This window comes from Coffea arabica, chromosome 5c (assembly GCF_036785885.1).
Source record: "Coffea arabica cultivar ET-39 chromosome 5c, Coffea Arabica ET-39 HiFi, whole genome shotgun sequence".
NCBI lineage: Eukaryota > Viridiplantae > Streptophyta > Magnoliopsida > Gentianales > Rubiaceae > Coffea > Coffea arabica.
In genome coordinates this window covers 38,303,228-38,322,556 of record NC_092319.1, presented here as the reverse complement: position 1 = coordinate 38,322,556, position 19,329 = coordinate 38,303,228, and the positions used below count along the sequence as shown (strand labels likewise).

Sequence of the window (19,329 nt, the reverse complement as noted above, 5' to 3'; positions counted from 1 at the left end):
CAAATAATGTGCAATGAATCGAGGGATTGGTGAAGAATCGGAGCTTGGGGCCTTGAAAATTCTTGAGCGGAGCTAAGAGCCACAATAAGTGGAGTCAAACTTAAATTTTAGTACAGCAAAATTTATATGTTATAACTACCGTCAAGTTACCGATTGTGACAAAAGGATTTTCCAATACTGCAATTGAAAAGCGATTACGTAACAGACTTTTTTTTCCTTTTTTTTTTTTTGATTTTTTTGTTAAGAAAAAGAGGATCGTTCTGTTCCCCGCAACTGCGGTCCCATAAATACTCCTCATCAGCCGTGTACCTGACACCACACCAACTCGTTTCCTTCTTTCTTCTCCTCCTTTGTTTCTGCAACAAAACAATGGCGAAGAGTTTAGCCATAGCATCCCTCCAAATTCTCAGCGTGCTTTTGCTAGCAAGCTTGGCACAGTCAAGGACATCGGTCACACATTTGACGGTGTACGAACATGAAGTTCGAAGCGGAGCTGGTCAGTCTGCTTTCCTAGTTGCAGGTCTCCGCAACGTAACTTGGTCCTTTAGCCAATTTGGAAGTGTTTACGTCGCTGATAATATCTTGACACAAAGCGCTTCAATCAAATCCCAACTAGTTGGTCGTTTACAAGGCATTGGTGCAGTAGTATCCCTTGATGGCACCACCATACAGGTTCTCGCAAGTATTCACTTCACCACCGGAGAGTACAGTGGTAGCACTGTGGAATTAAAGGGAATTTCGTCTGCCGATGTCAATCAAACGGCAATTGTAGGAGGAACCAATCGATTTGTGTATGCAACAGGGTATACTACCGTCCAGCCGGTGACCGTAGCACCAGATCTGGTCGTTGCAAGGTGGGACCTCTACATTAGACAGGATATACCGGAAGACTTCGCTGATACTGCTGCTCGTTAATAACTGATATATGTGTGTGTCTATATATATATATATATATAATTTTACAAATAAAGTTAAAATAAACTTGACCCTCGGAGCAATAGGTCATCATCAGGCCAAGAGTTTCTCCATGTATTAGAAAGAATGGTATGGTGTGAAGTGTATGTTTCTTGATGGACTTAACATTTGGGAAATTGAACTCTATCAATGAAACAATATGGTTTGAACTTTGCAATACTCAGTGTTGGTTTTGTTGGATTTTCTTCTTCTTCTTATATAAACAAAGTAAAGCATCAGTGCCGCACCACAGCCAGAAAAGAGGTACCTTGACCTCTGGAGCAATATAATCCACTAAGTCTGCTAATGGTTAACATCAAGATGTGATCGAAACAAAAATGAGATGTCTTATTTTGCTGCCGACACTATTTTGCGTCCGTTGGTTGAGATGTCGTTTTGCTGCCGACACTATTTTGCTTCCGTTGATTGAGATGTAAATAGTAGTTCTTCTGTCCGAATATGTTTGTAGAATACAATTTTTTGAAAATAATTTTTTAGTTGTGATGTTTGTACTTCTTTTTTTAATCTTAGTCTCTAAATTTCAAATTTTGAATTTGAATATAAGATATGTATGGATAGAAAAAAGGACAACATTGGAAATGGAGGCTAAAAATATTGTTGATTTTTGTAACATGACAAATATTTTGCGACATTTCAAAATGAAAAGTATACCAAACATTTTAGAACAGAGGAAGGGAGTATAAGTAATTCCGGAAGATATGCTATGAGTATCAAATTCAATATAAATAATCCTTTGTTTTTTAGGTAAATGTAAGACTTTTATTATGTTTATCATAGAAAATTTAATACTACTACAGATTTGTGTTGATTGTATCTACTTTCAATAAATTAATGATTTACATGAATTTTGCGAATATTAAAATCAAGTATTAACAAACCACCTACAATGTTCAACTTGAAAGATTATAAAAGCAGAGAATATATTAATTAATGAAATGAATGACCCTACTTGAGTTGTTGTTTGTAACGCGGCTAACTGTACCCAAGAGTCATGATTGATGCTAAAACTCGTCAAAAATGGATTACTGTAGTTTCATCATTATGTAACCCATGGATTGTTCAAGTTAAGAGTGTAAATTCCTTTTCACGAGCTAACCTCGTTGGACTACTTCTGTTCTGTAGTAGATTATGTTTCTTTACGGAGCTGGAAGGGTGCTCAAGATGTGGCTGATACGGGCACCCTTTTAAGGACTTTTATGACGTAGCCTTGTTTGAATTATAATTTTTCGAAGAAAATTTTTATTTTTTTATAAATATTTTTTTTATTTTATATATATCAAATTGTTAGAATATATATATTTTTTATAAAATTTTTTAAAATAGTAATCCAAATAAAATTAATTGCAATCATTTTAGTATTGCCTTGCCGGGGCAACCTTAGGATCACTAACATGTCCTACACCATGCTAACACAATAACAAGTAAAAACACAATAAATTTTCATGCTAATTGAGATTTGTGTCCTAAAATTTATTATATTTTTACATATTATTATATTAGTCGCAACTTTTATTATTTTACTATTTATATTTATTTTGTTATTACCTACACTGCAGAGTAAAATTGAGACTGATAATTTTATAAGCACTCCTTAGTATAAATGGGGGTACGGTAGCCTCTAAAGCCAATTTCTTTAAATTACTTACATCTTTTCCAATGGGAAATGACTTTTTACCTAACTAGTTATATATATATATATATATATATATATATATATATATATAGCTACTTTTGACTGTCAAGCATTTCCGAAATCTCCTAACGTGTAACAGACGATGCTAAAAAATCTTTAAATTGATTTAAGATCTTCAAATGCATATCCTGCTGATGCATTTGTCTTGTCTTATCTATGGGTTTCTGATAATCATTGGTTAATTAACTAAAGATTAGTCTAATCCAGTGGTTATATTCATCTTTGGAATACACAATGCCTCGCGTGGCAGAGTAACTTTGAAGTGACAAATGAACGCACGCTCAATTGGTTGATTTATAAAGTAAATGGTTGTTTATTTGTTGCTTTAAAAAATACTGGTGACTAATGCCGTTTGTTGAAAAAAAAAAATACTGGTGAGATTATTGTCTCTCAAAAAATAATAAATTCTCCTAACGTGTCTGGCACCATGCTCAACAATTTTTTTGAAATTAATTAATAAAATTGAGTTAAGATCTTGAAATAAATATCTTGCTAATGCGTTGGGCATATTTGTGGATTTCCGGTAATCATTGGTTGATTATATAATATTAGAATCCATTCTAATAAACGTCTTGGCTTCTTTTCTTTTTACCCATCCGTTGTCCTTGCCTTCTCATCACTTTCAACCTTCTCTTTACCTTTCTTCCTCCATAGAAAGGGGATCTTGCTCTCAAACCAAGGTCGTCTTTCCTCTCCTCTTTCTTCCTTTTTATTTTATGTTTAATGACGTCTCTCCTAATGTTTTATCAATGAGAGTTTTCTTCTCTCCAAAACTATCTTAGTTAGAGTTTTGTTTTGTTTTTGTTATTTTTTCCCAGATCTAAGAGTTTTTACACACATACATATATATATATAGATATAAAATTTTTTGACTCTTTTTGTCAAATTTCAACATCAGTTTTGAGTTTAAAACAATTACATAATAGATATGAGGAAATTGATATACATAGATATCTAAGGAGCAGCTTTTACAATTGATCAAATCCAATGGTTTACAAGTTACATTGTAATTTTTTATATTTTATAACTCTATTAAATTTAATGATTTGAAAGATCAAATATATAACTGTGAAATATTTTATGTATTTTTTGTCATTAGTACAGATTGTTTTGTCAAACAAATCATACTACACAATTTCCAACTGACTTCTGTTTTATCAAAAAAAAAAAAAAGAAATCTATTCTAGTAATAAATATATTCATCGATGGAATAGTCGATGGTCAATAGATCACCATACATGCAGCTCTAAAGTAACAGATGGCAGTTATCCCACCCGATCATTGTACATCAAAGAAAATAAATCTCACTTTATTTAGATTTACTGGAAACACGCAATTTGAAGTCTGAATCACTTTCGCAATTATGTCAATTTTCTTATTAAGATTTTTCCAGTATATTGCCAATAGACACTGTTATTACACCTATATTAATCTTGATTTACTGTGTAAATGCCCGTTTATGTTTATTATGCGTTGTGTGCATTTAATCACTTTTTCAAATTAATTTCATTCTTTTCCAAAACAATTAATACTTGAAACCCCTCTTAATGAACGTTCCCTTTAGCCAAATCCTTCTTCTAAAACATATAAGACATACAAATACGATTTGACTAACGGGTCCCTATTGCTAAGAGATGCGTCCCAAGGATTAGGTTTTTTTTTTTTTTTAAATATAGTTAATCTAGAAAAGTATCTAATGACATTGAAGGAATATTTGTAATGGTGTGTTTTCGCATAATAAGTTAAGTGTAATTTTACATATGTTAATGAAACCCTAAAAGAATCCATATTATACTTCTTGTTTATTTATTCACCCATGCTCACCAATTGTGATGCAACATTGAGAAGATACAAAACCTCATGAAATAAAAATACTATATCAATTTTTCAAACTAATGAGGAAATTTTCATACAACAATCATAGGTAGAACAGTATTATTACCAACTCTTTGTCTTAAGGTTACATTTTCCCAAATTTGAGCATAGGTCAGTTTTCAATCTTCTGTTTTTCTTTTGCATAATAGTTTTCTAATTCTTCTATGCAAAATGGCGCTACACCAGCTTTGATGTCAAAGTTGTTGGCTGATAATTAAGCGGTCTTAATTTCCGTATTAACGATTAATCAAAGCACCATAGTCCCCTATTTTCGTTACGTTTGCAGAATTGAAAATTTTCACTACGATAAAGTTGATCCACAATATGGAATCAGTCAAATAAAAAATGGGACATGCACAAACAAAATCTAGCCAACAATGTTACAACCAAACTATAATTAGAGCAATTTTGAAAAGATGAAACAAGCTCCATCCCACAAGGTTATACCGCAGCAAGAATATTCTCACATGTGATTAGAGAATATGGATAGAGCTCATTGGATGAATAGCTACGGCAGAAATATAGATTGAGACAAATTTCATTGGCGTTATAGTGGGTTGAGACTTAGACCTCTTTTAATAATTCAATTTAACACTTAAATTTAATAGATTTAGATTTTAGTATATTTAGATACATTTGATAATAAAAAATAGAACATCTGAATTAATAAGGTGATATTGAATTTTCTAAAAAAAATTTACTTCAGAAAATAAATGATAAACTATTCACTTATCACTAAATATAACACACATTCAAATGTACCAGATTTAGTACTCAATGAATTAATTCTTTAAATTTTAAATTTTAGATTTCAGTTTTTAAACTTCAATTTCTTCAAACGTATCCTTACTAATCCCCGTCAAGCACATCAGCTTACTTCTCACTAAGAAGCATACTTGTCTCTGTAGACTTATAGCATCAACATTAGAGTTTTTGAATATCCTTTGGTTTCTTTCATTTCAAATATAATAAACTGTTGCAGTTGGCACCAGTTTAAGCACCAAATTCCGAACACTTTTTGCCTTTATAGTCATGTTAGCCCAACTAATAGTTTTCTGCCAACTACCATCGAACCATATGATATTGCATTTCTGCAACAATCACTACCATAATCTGTAAGTGAACGGATAAGAGAAAAATAAATGATCATGACTTTCAACATTTGCACGACACACACGAAACTGATGCAAACCATAATTGAGAAGTTTATCCTGGGTTGATAGTCTCTTTTGAACAGCCAATCAATAACACCATAATTGAGAAGTTTATCCTGGGTTGATAGTCTCTTTTGAGGAGCCAATCAAAGGATGAAGGAACGACAGGGAATGGGTTTTGGATACCAAACAATATTGCGCCAAGTGACAATGAGTCTGCCTGATCTAGAGAAATTTCTAATTTTCCAATGAAACCAGGGTTATTGATTATAAACACAAATCTCAGCAGATGGAAAATGTTTAGAATTTTTATTACTATAGTCTAAGTGTTGACTGTTCAAGTCATTAGTTGCAGTCGGATGAAAGGAAACTACATCAGACACCCACTACAAGAAAATTGCGTTTCTGTGACAGGCGAAAGTCGTCACTAAAAATTCAGAAGTCGTCACAAAAAAAGTCAGTGACGACTTTTACTGCTGTCATAGAGCTGTCACTAGTTCTATGTCACAAAAGGGGGTCCATGTGACGACTTTTGAAAGTCGTCACAAACGATTTCGCTTTTGTGATGACTCTTGTCGTCACTCATTGTTGTACATTGTGTGACGACTTTTATTGTCACTAAGCTGGCTAAATTCTTGTCATAGTCAACCCTTGGAATTGTCACATTATGCTTCCGTTCAGTGACGACTTTTGTTGTCATTGTTTTCCATCCATAAAAAGTGACGACTTTCTAGTGTCACTAGTAAAACTTGTTGGCAGTGACAACTTTTTTATTGTCATTTATTTTTTGTAAAAAGCAATAAGCTAATGTTAATTACGCAACATAGCTGCCAAGAATCACAAAACGTTCATTGAGTACCAAGGAGAAAAAAAAACCAACATACGAAAAGAAAACCAACATTCATTTCCAATAGAAGATCAACCCAAATACATATATATAAATGTTGCCTCAAATGAGTCATAAACCATGCACCATCCAAAATAAGCCATTCAGTTACAATACTAGTGATTTCCCATCCACAATAGAGAGTAGTAAAGTTCTATACAAAAATATGACCACGATTCCCATCTAGAACAAAACATGAGCACGATAGGCCTTGTAGTCTTCAATTCAAAAACCATCTTCACAGCAATGACTGGCTTCTTCTTCTTGGGAATCGTGTTAGAACCTACATGTTACCAAAATTGAAGCAATGAGCACTGGTGTTAAAACTGGAACTACACTTCTAGATAGGCACCATATTATAAAAACTAATGTCACTCTAATTTGAAATTATAGCAATCTAAGTAAATTGCTTAACACAAAAATAGAGTGAAATTATATATATTGAATAGTAAGTAAGAACAAACCATTGACAGTTAATTGCGTACTACGAAAGTATACAACTAATCTATTTCTCTATTGAATCTTTCTTGTGGACCAAGAATAAAAGCGTAGCTTGATAAAGGCACTATTAAACTTTGTACAACTATAAAATCTTGAAAGTTACCCAAAGTATAAATCAAACAACATTGTTGTGATTATTATTCTGCATTTTCATGAAGAGCATGTCCGAACCTCAAACTTTTAACTATTCTTGATCACAGATGAAACAGGAAGCTAAAAAACCAACTTTTTTTTTAGGGTGGATCACTTAAAAAACGGAATGACAATTGATTTAGGGGTGCAAAGTTTATTATTTATTGAAAGATTTTCTTCAGAGCTTAGGCAACTTCAGCTGTCAGTATTATGAGGTCCATTAATTGTGGATGAGATACAACATGTGGTAGTAGCTTGGTGGAAGATTCCACTAACATAGTAACCTTGGAAATTAGCTCTGGAATGGGACCTATCCCAGAAGTGTTTTTGCTGATCTACTTGTATCTAGTATAGGCTTTGCTTTACTATGTAAATCTACATTGCCCCCCCCCCCAAAACACACAAAACACCAAAAACGCCACCAAAAGAAAGGATCAACTAAGCAAATGCATATATTCATTTAGCCAAATCCGCCATATTTTTTGTTTCAAGAAAGCTCCAATGTGGTGGAGTACAACTGAACCACGTTCAAGAGTTCTAAGAGAACTTTCTAGTTTACATTGGATATTATGTGCACATCAAAACTCCTTAATCTGTATTAACAAGAACATGTTCACTTCAGAATGAGAAAGTATTATGTGCATATCTAATCTCAGATATAGATTTTCAGTGATAAAAGGATTAGGCCCTAACAATAAACTAACCACAGAATGAGATGCATTCAGGACAAACTTACTTCAGGACTAATGTACCACTTGCTATCAGGACTTCGATGAGGATGTGAATCAGAATTAATGAGCCCATAAAGCAAACCACGGCTCACATTAATCCTATTCAAGGAGGCCAAAATTTCATCCACCCGAACAAATGCATCATCGTCTGTCTTCATGACAAATTTTGCTGAAACAACCTGTGTCTGTTCAAAAGATTTAAGTCAAAGAGGCACTCGAAACTTTCCATGAGCTTTAAAGAGACAGGACATTACCCCAAATACGCATATAGCTAAAGTCTTCCATGTGATAAGGCTATAGTAGTCAACAAATGGCATCAGTTGGATGTCACCATAAGTTTTCGCCTCGTTCCATAGCTCCTCATTCACCACCTGGTTTTTATGCTACAAAGCAGAGGTGACACTTTCATCATATTGTCCAACAAATGGCAGGTTAAAATTCAGAAGTCAAATGCTTGGGACATGACTGAAAAAAATGGTATATGTTTAACTAATACAATGAACCGCTCTTCCATGAAGCAACAATTCTTTTGTAAAAAGAGACAAAGTTGTTCCCTTTAATAGTGCCTATCAAAGAATCTCATCTCTTCATTATGGCTCACCTGTGCTGTTGATGCTATATTCTAGAATCAAGCATGTAAACTCAAGAACTACAGTGTGCAAATGAATTGCTAAAAATTGGTAGAGTTTCAGGATTTGGACATGTCCTAATCCTGTTTCTAGAAGTAATAGTTCACATCAATGGCTGCAGATATGCATGCAGCAGTACTTGTGATACTTTCTCCCATTTTGTAGGGCAGAGCATGTCATACCCTTCGGGGAAAAAAAAATCTCACAATGTGTAGTTATTAGAAAGAAAGCTATGAAATTCAGAGGCAGTCCTGATATGCTAATCAGATTTACAAGTTCATCAACCAAAACTTGAGACAGGGATAGGGAAAGATAAAATGCAGCAATGAGCATTGAACGAATGCCCTGTTACGGCCTGCTGTTAGACCACTTGGGCATTTCAACAAACAGTAAACGAACATGAAAAATTCCAGCAATTCTTTGCTCAAATGAAGCCACGGTTGGCCCCAAAATCATCAGAAGTACAAGGGATTTCAAATTCAATCATGATATAACATGCGCATGCTAAAATTTGAACAATCAACGGGGCAATTGCAATAAACGAAGCCATGGCAGACATGCTTAAAGGACTTGGGAAGGAACTGAAATTCAAAGAAAAAGGGGCGACTTATAGTGCTCTTACTTGAGCGGTGGCGACGGCGATTATGACGAAGCCGAAGACGGTGAGTTGGAATTGGAAGATGACTAGGTCTGATTTCGTCCAAGAGCCTTCATCTAGTGTTACAGAGAACGGTAGCAGCCCAGGAGGTTGTGCGCGGTGTTGGCGATGGCAGGCAGCAGCAGAGCGGACGCGGACTGGTGGTGACCTGGTTCTTCCTCCTCTGTCCGTTGCCGCGTCTTTCTCTCCTGATCTTCCCGTCAGCCGCCACTCTTCCTTCACTCTGTTTTTTTTCTTTTCACGCTCAAGGCCTCCCTTCCAAGAACCCTAGCTGCTTCTCTGCTCTTCTGTTTCTCTTTTTCTCCTCTAAAACCTAGCCGCCCTTTCTCAGGCTTCCCCCTCAGCTTTTCTTGCTCACTTGTGCGCCGCCCTTTTTTTCTCCTCTATTTTGTTCTTTTTTTCTTGTTTTGTTCTTTTCCCTCTGTTTTGTTCTACTGCCAAAGCCCTCCTCTATTTTCCTTCACCTGAGCTGGTGCTAAAGAGCTCGACGCGTTTGCGGGTCAATAGAGGGGAGAAAGGGCTATCGTCAGTGGTGAAGGAAATGCTGAAGAATAAATTATGGTGCTGGATAGCTCGGACTTCAGCGGCTGATGGTGGTGGATTGCGGCGGACTTCAGCGGCTAACGGTGGCGAGCGGCATTTCGAATCTACGGGAAGGAAGGGTTAGTTCACCATAGGAAGGAAAGACTGAGAATGAAATTTGTCTAAGTGTTGGAAGAGAGAAGCGGCGAGACTTTTGTTTGTATGTGAACAACCAAAACGACGTCGTTTTGTAGAGATTTCAGCCACCCGCCTGGCGCCTCTTTCAGATTTCAGACTGGCGCTCTTTTTTTTTTGACATCTAAGCACGTCTTTGAGATTCCAGGATTCACGCCTTTAGCTTCATACATCTTTTTTCTTTTTTTTTTTAGCCAAATTTTTTTTTCAGGTTTCTTTTTTCATACTTAATCTCTTTTTTTTCCTTAATCTCATCTATAAATATCAAATAAATTATTTGATATTGGTTTCTTTTTTGTGCATGTATATATATGTATGCTTGTTTGTGTCTATATACATCTTTTTGGGTTTGGACAACTCAATATACATATTATTTAAGAAATTACCTTACAATAAAACTTACACAATAAAACATGTTTCAAAAATTTAACATGCATAGAATCGCTTATATACAGTATAACACTTCTTACTCATGCTTATCCTACTCTTTGTCTATTACTTAGTTTTTATAATAAATTAAAAGAAACATGTAATCAAATATTTCGTTAAATGTGTTACAACTCTCAATCTTATTGCACGACAGATATTTTACTGAATAATTTTAATTTCGTATATACCCATTCCATATAAAAATAATTATTACTTATGATGTATTACACGTTATACTAATCTTTCACAGTGCTAACATTAGACTACAAATTATATTCAATTACACTTTTTCAAATTATTTCAGTTATTGATTTTTGGGGGTTGTTATAAGGAATAATAAACAATTCGTGAAAACATTTTTATGCTCAGACATGTCTATTATGTCAACTTAGCAAAAATTACAAATATATAAAAATAGTTTGTTATTATATCATTTGCATTTTGCTAATACGTAATGAATAGGGGCTAAATTATAAAATTAGGGTGTCATATCTTCGGTGCTTTTGCTCATATAAAAGAATTGGGGGCTAAATAATAAAATTAGGGTGCCATAGTAGAATTAGTGAAATTTGATGAAAATACTATAGAATTGCTTATATACAGTTTAGTACTTCTTACTCATGCTTATCTTACTTTTTGTCTATTACTTAGTTTTTATAATAAATTAAAAGAAACATGTAATCAAATATTCTGTTAAATGTGTTACAACTCTCAATCTTATTGCACGACAGATATTTTACTAAATAATTTTAATTTCGTATATACCCATTCCATATAAAAATAATTATTACTTATGATGTATTACACGTTATACTAATCTTTCACAGTGCTAACATTAGACTACAAATTATATTCAATTACACTTTTTCAAATTATTTCAGTTATTGATTTTTGGGGGTTGTTATAAGGAATAATAAACAATTCGTGAAAACATTTTTATGCTCAGACATGTCTATTATGTCAACTTAGCAAAAATTACAAATATCTAAAAATAGTTTGTTATTATATCATTTGCATTTTGCTAATACGTAATGAATAGGGGCTAAATTATAAAATTAGGGTGTCATATCTTCGGTGATTTTGCTAATATAAAAGAATTGGGGGCTAAAAAATAAAATTAGGGTGTCATAGTAGAAACCTTGAAAGTTGATGAAAATACTGTAGTATACAGTGATGCAAAAAGTTGTCACAAAATTGGAATCGGGTAGACTTTCAATGACAACAAGTTATGTTGTCACTGTAGAGAGAGCGTTTGTGACGACTTTACTTGAGTTGTCATAAATTCATTTCCCGCGGCATCAAATGAGATGCGCGCCAACTATTTCGTGACGAGTTGAGAATGACAACTTCCAATGTTGTCACTGATTATGCTTGTGCTGTACTCATCTGTGATGACACCTAATGTCGTCACTGAATTAGGTTATCTGTGACAAGATTTTTGTTGTCACATAAATTTTTGTCACTGAAAAATATATTTCTTGTAGTGACCATAAAGGCTGTGCCGCGAGCCTGCTGCCGAACCATCTTGCATGAAGTATTTTCAATATTTGCGGAATGCGAGCTCACGAGCTCACTGAGCTCGCATTTCCGGAATGCGAAGACCCCTATTTGCAGAACACATTTCAAAAATCGCCCTCGTTGTAGAATTCTTTTTTTTTTTCCATCATAAACTAAGAATTCACCCGCCTGATCTAAAGAAATTCCAAACTTTTTGCACACTGAATTCTTTTTCCTTCTCTACACAACACACCACCTTGTCTTTTATAGCACTTGAAGGCACAGAATTAGGCATGTTGTCAGCCAAATTTCTCATGTTTTCTGTAGGAAGCCGAGGCCAACTCCAAGCATCAGCATGTATAATTTTCGCAACTTTGTCAAATCTTCCCAAGGCTGGATTGGTAGAGAATCTGCCTTTCAAGCAAAAGATGGAGAAGTCCTGCTGGATGCCAATAGTCCCACCAAAGAAACGTAAATTCACTAGTTCTGATAACACGTTTAAAACACTATCTCACCTCGTCTCAATTTTAGTAATTTTACCAAGCCCAAGAGCAATTACAAGGTGGTTTAACAGCCTAAAAGTTTCCGTCTTTAAGAAAATTGGATCTAACCCATTTTTCCCAAATTGACTGAATCTTGGACAAGATGTGAGATATATGTTTGACCATAGCTGCTTTATTTCATTCAGAAACTTTTTAAATACCCAAACCACCTTCTTCTTTAGAATATACAAATGTTGTCTCAAGCCACATTTGCACCAGTTTTTTTAAGTTGAGTACCTTTCCAAAAGAAAGGCTCGAAAGATTCGGTCAATCTTTGCACTTACCTTTTTTGGAAGAATAAACATACGTGACCAGTAAATTTGGATGGATAACAACAAAGACTGTATCAATTGAAGTCATCCGGCATATGAAAGGCGCTTGTTAATCTATGATTTAATTCGAGCTATTGTTTTGTCGAGCAGAGCTTTACAATCAGTTGCTTAAAATTTAGACGTTATCAAAGGTATGCCTAAATATTTGATAGAAAGTTTTCCTTCTTCAAATCCCAAGCATCGTAACATGGACATCTTCTCAGTATTAGTAATCCCAGCAAACAGCATTTTACTTTTGGATCTGTTTGGTGTCAAACCTGAAATCCTTTGAAACATATCCAAGACATTTTCAATAACATTGACAATGCCGCAATTACCTTTAGAGAGTAAAATCAGATCATCAGCAAAGCACAAATGAGTGATCTTGTCTTGTTTACACCTTCAATGGTAATCAAAAGCTTTATTCTTAGTAAATTCTGACAAAGAATGGTAATCATATTCATTGAAAAACCCATTATTTTCTCTTGTACAATCGGAAGCTTATTTATAGAATTAGTAGCAGACTATAGTCTAAGTAGTAGACTCTAGGCTGACTGCTAATCTAAGTAGTAGACCACAAAGACCACAAAGACTACAAAGACTAATTCGGATGGGATACGCTAACAGCTCCCCTCAAGCTGGAGTGTGGGGGAACGAAACACCAAGCTTGCACAACAATCGTTGAAAAGAACTAAAACCAAGCGCATTGGTGAACAAGTCAGCAGGTTGATCCTCTGAACGAATGAAATGGGTACAAAGCTCATTGGACTAAATCCGTTCACGAACAAAGTGACAATCCATTTCAACATGTTTGATGCGCTCGTGGAAGACATGATTAGCAGCAATATGGAGTGCAGCTTGGTTGTCACCAAACAAATGCATCGGCTGCGAATGAGGAATGGTGAGATCAAATAGTAAAGCTCGTAACCATAACAATTCACTAGTGGTACCAGCCATGGCACGATATTCGGCCTCAGCAGACGAGCAGCTCACAGAAGGTTGTTTCTTAGTACGCCAGGAGATAGGCGAGTGCCCAAGAGAAATATAATAACCTGTGATAGAGCGTCGCGTCGTAGGACATGCACCCCAATCAGCATCACAAAAACCCGTGAGTTGCAAATTGTTCTGAGAAGGAAAAAATAATCCCTGGCCTGGAGAATTCTTAATATATCGAACAACCTTCATTGCTGCATCATGATGATCTAATGCAGGGGAATGCATGTACTGACTCAAAATATTAACAGCATACAGAATATCTGGACGTGTGATAGTGAGGTACAAAAGTCGACCCACAAGACGACGATAAGATGAGGGATCAGCCAAGGGTGTACTGGTTGAATGCCCCAATTGATGTTGTTGAGACATTAGAATTGAACTGGGTTTTGCACCACTGAGACCAGTATCCGTTAAAATATCTAGAGCATATTTCCGCTGACTCAAAAAAATTCCTTCAAGATTCCTGGCAACTTCAAGGCCGAGAAAGAATTTAAGGGGGCCAAGATCCTTCAGATGGAACTGTCCATGCAAGAATTGTTTAAATTTTTGGCATTGAAAGGAATCATTTCCTGCAATTATCATACCATCGACATACACCAAAACTGCAAGAAAACTGGTATTAGTCTTCAGGGTAAATAAAGTAGTATCTGCTTGAGACTGAATAAAACCATATTGTTTGAGGGCAAGAGTTAATTTAGAAAACCACTCCCTGGATGCTTGTTTAAGACCATAGAGAGATTTACGAAGTCGACAAACCCTCTTGTCACCAGATGGTAAATATCCAGGGGGAGGGATCATGTATATTTCCTCATGTAAATCACCATGGAGAAAAGCATTATTCACATCAAGTTGATGTAATTCCCAACTTTTAGCCACAACAACAGCCATTAGACACCGCACTGTAGTTAGCTTTGCTACAAGAAAGAATGTTTCAGTGTAATCCAGTGCCTCCTCTTGAGTATATCCTTTGGCCACTAATCGAGCTTTATAACGCTCCATAGTGCCATCTGATTTATATTTAATTTTATACACCCATTTACAACCAACTGCTTTCTTTCCTGTCGGCAAGAATGCAAGATCCCATGTATGATTTGCAGCTAAGGCATCAAGTTCAATTTGCATGGCATACCTCCACCTTTCATCTTGACTAGCCTCAGAGTAAGTAGAAGGCTCAGTCTCGGTTAATAAAGCCGCAAGAAAAGCTTGATGAGATGGAGAAAAGCAATGATTGGAGAGATAAGAATTAAGAGGATAGGGAGTACCTGATGCTCTGGAAGTGGAAACTGAATTGGAGTGGTAGGAACTATTAGGGTAATCATAGACATAGTCTTTTAGGTAAGCAGGAGGTCTTCGAATCCGCTGTTCTTGATGTGGTGGAGAAGTCGGAATCTCTTCAACACGATTATCTGCAGCAGAGAGCTCATGATTGGGAATTGAGGAAAGAGTGGCATCGGAATTATGCACTTCAGGACCAGAATAAAGAGAATCAACACATTGATCATCATCATCAAGAACGGGTGAGGGAGTGTTAGGTGTTAAGGTGGAAGGCAGCGTCGAAGATGATGTGCTAGAAGGAATTTTGAAGGGAAAAAAGGTTTCATGAAAGCGTACATCACGAGAAAAGAAAAATCTTTTTGTCTCTAAATCATAAACTTTGAAACCCTTTTTATTTTGAGGATAGCCTACAAACACACAAGGCCTTGACCTGGGTTGAAACTTGTCCAAAAGTTGTAGAGGATTAACAGCATAACACAAACAGCCAAATACGCTAAAATGATTATATGTTGGTGGCTTGCCAAAAAGTGCTTCAAAAGGGGTTTTACTTCCAAGTGCTGATGTAGGGAGTCGATTGAGAATATATGTAGCAGTTAAAACACATTCTCCCCAAAATTTAATGGGCAAGTGACTCTAAAATCTAAGAGCACGAGCCATATTAAGAATGTCTCTATGTTTTCTTTCGACAATCCCATTTTGTTGAGGTGTACCAGCACAAGAAGTTTGATTAACAATCCCTTGACTTCTAAAGAATTGATAGAGTAGTTATTTAGCACATTTTGCACTGTTATTTTGTCCTAATTTTGGCTACTTACTGTGCTGAGTATTGAGGTTTTGCTTATATTTCATATTTGTATGAATTATAGATGATTGGCGTTAAAAATAATCTCTTGAGGCAAATTTCCAGAAGACCCTTCATCTCAGGGCGTGGCCACGCCAGAAAAGGTAGATGTTGCCGAAAAGCCAGATCCGTGGGACCAATAGCAGGAGACCCAATTAAGAAACCCGGTCTACGTGGACCAGATGCGTAAGATCAGAGTCCTTGGACAAAAAGCCGTGTTCCTAATGCTTTTCTCCTGCGGTGGCTATAAAAGAATAGAAAAAGCCAGATTCAGGAGGAATCACGCCATTAGCTTTAGTTTTCTTTTTCTCCTTTTTTGTCAGACGCTTTTGGTTCCTTCTCTTTAGCCGCAATTGGGAAAAAGTGAGATTGACATCTAATCAATTAGCTAAGCTTCAATTTCCCTTTGCCCATCGGTCAGAAGAGGAAGATTTCTTCATTGCTTTTTGGGCTTTGTATGAACGAGACTCTTTTCGCTCGACTTTGACTCTGAACAATTTTCATTAGTTTTTGTTCTTGCACTTGCAGCTCCAAAACAAAGGCGAAGGCAGGGCCTTTTCTGTTGTTACTGCAATTAATTCCCCTTCCCCAATTCTTCGGCAAATAATTGAATGAATTCAATTAAATCACACGGGATTGACATGATAAGGAGCGGTTAATTTTCTCCTCTACCCAAAGGTTGACGCGAGGGCGCGGTCCATAATATCTGTGAGATTTAATCGAATCTTTATTATTTCTTTCAATTTATTGCTATTCGTGCGTTTCCTGAATTAATTGCTCATGGGTATTTTATTAATTGAATATCAACGGCCGGGTATTTGATTTAATTTAATGGCCTACTGTCACATTAACTAAATTGAATCTGTAATTGTTCGTTTAGTTGATACCTAGTGGTGACCACCATAATTGGCTTTATGTTGGGGAAACGTAAGATCTAGCTTAAATAAACCCTGTTAGCGTGTGTATTGGTTAGGATTGGGTTCTTCTAGTTTTAATGCAATTGGATAATTAAATTCCTACGGTCGTACCTAGGGTTGTTATCTGGTTAGGGAAGCAGTCAATGGTCGTACCTTGACTGTCGAAAAAGTAAGGAAGAACTGGTTGTCAGAACTTGTTGATAACTATAACCAACCTAGTGATGAATGGATGAAATATCTTTGCATCAATGATCATGTAATTGGACCATGCCTGAGCAGTTGATCCTTTCGATAGAATTATACTAATTGTTATTTTTAAGAAATTGTACTTGTTGAGTTAGCTTTTGAATTTTATTTATTTCATTTTCATTTACATCCCATTAATCAACCCTCAATTTTATTCTATTGACTTGGAAAGAAATAATTTCCTACCCGCTCCCTGTGGAATCGACCCTACTTGCTATTATACGCAAAATTAATATTTTTATAGACAAATCTGGTATATCGGATCGAGCAAACTCTTCGAAAATATGGTGAATCAAGTAACCCATTGCACACATAGAGTCCCTGTTTCAGTACTTGGATTTGTTCTATAATTATTTGTGGTGGTAATTAGGACTTTTTAGTAATTATTATTGCACAGGTTCAGCTCCTGTTAATTTTTGGCGCCGTTGCCGAAGAGCGGTGTTTTGGTTAATTTCGTTTCTTTCTAAGTTATTTTATTTGGATTTGTCTGGCATTTTTCTAGTTTATGTCTCGTTCTTCTCGTACAGGTAACTTGATTTTTGACCCGGAGGTAGAGAAGACTGCGCGCCGAACTAGAAAAGAGACTAGGCAACTCAGAGAGGAGCAGTCTAACATAGCTTCTCAGGAACTAGATTCAGAGATCAAATCATCAGATTCAAGTGGTAATAGTTTGAATGATCAAGGCCAAGAGGACACCCTTATGGCGAATGCAAGGACACTAAGGGAGTTGACTACTCCAGAATTGCCCCAGCAACCCTTATGCATCACATTTCCAACATTGCCTGAAAACACCTCATTCGAGCTGAAATCAGGATTAATTCACCTTTTACCCACATTCCATGCCTTCTCAGGTGAGGAGCCCCATAAACACATTCAAGAGTTCGACATGGTATGCTCCAACATGAAACCTCCAGGCATTACTGAGAAGCAGATTAAACTCAGAGCCTTCCCCTTCTCCCTTAAGGATGCAGCGAAGGATTGGTTGTACTACCTACCTACAGGTAGTATCACCACATGAGCCCAATTGAAGAAGAAATTCTTGGAGAAGTTTTTTCCTGCATCCCGGGCTGCGAGTCTAAGAAAAGAGATATACAGTATTAAGCAGTATCCGGGAGAATCTCTATATGATTATTGGGAAAGGTTCAATAAGTTGTGCACTAGATGCCCACAGCATCAAATTAGTGAACAATTATTGATCCAATACTTCTATTAGGGACTCCAACCGTCAGACAGGAGTATCATAGATGCTGCGAGTGGAGGAGCACTGGCAAATAAGACCCTGAGGGAAGCATGGCTGCTCATTGAGTCGATGGCAGAGAATTCTCAACAGTTTGGCTTTCATGAGAGTAACCCTACCCGTAGGGTCAACGAGGTAGAGACGTCGTTCATTCAGCAGCAGATATCGAAGCTGACATCTTTCGTTCGACAATTAGCTATGGGAAACATGCATCAAGCAAAGGCTTGTGGAATTTGCACGAATGTGGGCCATCCCATTGACTCGTGCCCTTTGTTGCAAGAGGATAGGGCTGATCAAGTGAACATGACTGGAGGCGTGCCCGCTCCTCGAAAACCGTACGACCCATACTCCAGCACGTACAATCCGGGTTGGCGAGACCACCCCAATTTCAGTTATGGTAACAAGCCACAGAATTCATTTTCTAATCATCTACCAGGATTTCAACAATCGTGGCAACCAAAGGCTCAACCCTCGTCCTCTAGTTCAGGAAATTCTTTGGAGAAAATTGTCAAGAGTTTGGCAACAACCACCACTCAGCTTTAGCAAGAGGCTAGAACCTTAGTCACGATCACTACTCAACTCCAGCAAGAGACTAGGTCCTTGGTCGCGAGCTTTACTCAGTTTCAACAGGACACCAGAGCGGGCATGAAAGATATGAAGACTCGAATGAGCCAAATGGCAACTGCCATTAATCACCTGGAGTCCCACGTCTATGGAAAATTGCCTTCGCAGTCTAAAGCAAACCCCAGGAATATAAGTGCCATGACATTGAGGAGTGGTAGAGAAGTGGAAGGACCCGAAGCCCCGAACTTGAAAACTAAGAGTGAAGATGAAATCGAGAACGAGATGGAAGAGGAAGGACACATCCGTGACAACCCTGAGGTAACTCTCACTCCCTTTGTACCCATTAAATCTAACTTACCTCTTTTTTCATGCAGGTTCGAGAAGACGAAGAAAGTGGAGAAAGAGAAAGAGATCCTGGAGGTGTTCAGAAAAGTGAATATCAATATTCCTTTATTCGAAGCAATCAAGTAAGTGCCGAAATACACAAAATTTCTCGAGAACTTGTGCACTCATAAGAGAAAGT

At 36.5% G+C, this 19,329-nt stretch overlaps 1 protein-coding gene and 1 non-coding gene across 2 annotated transcripts; one reads left to right on the top strand and one right to left on the bottom strand.

The window, feature by feature from the left end:
* Nucleotides 1-369: 369 nt before the first annotated feature.
* On the top strand, nt 370-915 carry LOC113689395 (dirigent protein 2-like). Its single transcript, XM_027207173.1, has one exon. The coding sequence runs from the start codon at nt 370-372 to the stop codon at nt 913-915; it is 546 nt and encodes a 181-aa protein (XP_027062974.1).
* A 17,162-nt stretch (nt 916-18,077) lies between these two features.
* On the bottom strand, nt 18,078-18,184 carry LOC113691223 (small nucleolar RNA R71). Its single transcript, XR_003448632.1, has one exon. It is a non-coding gene; the product is annotated as a small nucleolar RNA R71 (small nucleolar RNA).
* Between the last annotated feature and the right edge of the window lie 1,145 nt (nt 18,185-19,329).

Bases quoted from the DNA above. Each gene is read 5' to 3' on its own strand.
- LOC113689395 (XM_027207173.1), top strand. From the start codon at position 370: ATGGCGAAGAGTTTAGCCATAGCATCCCTCCAAATTCTCAGCGTGCTT.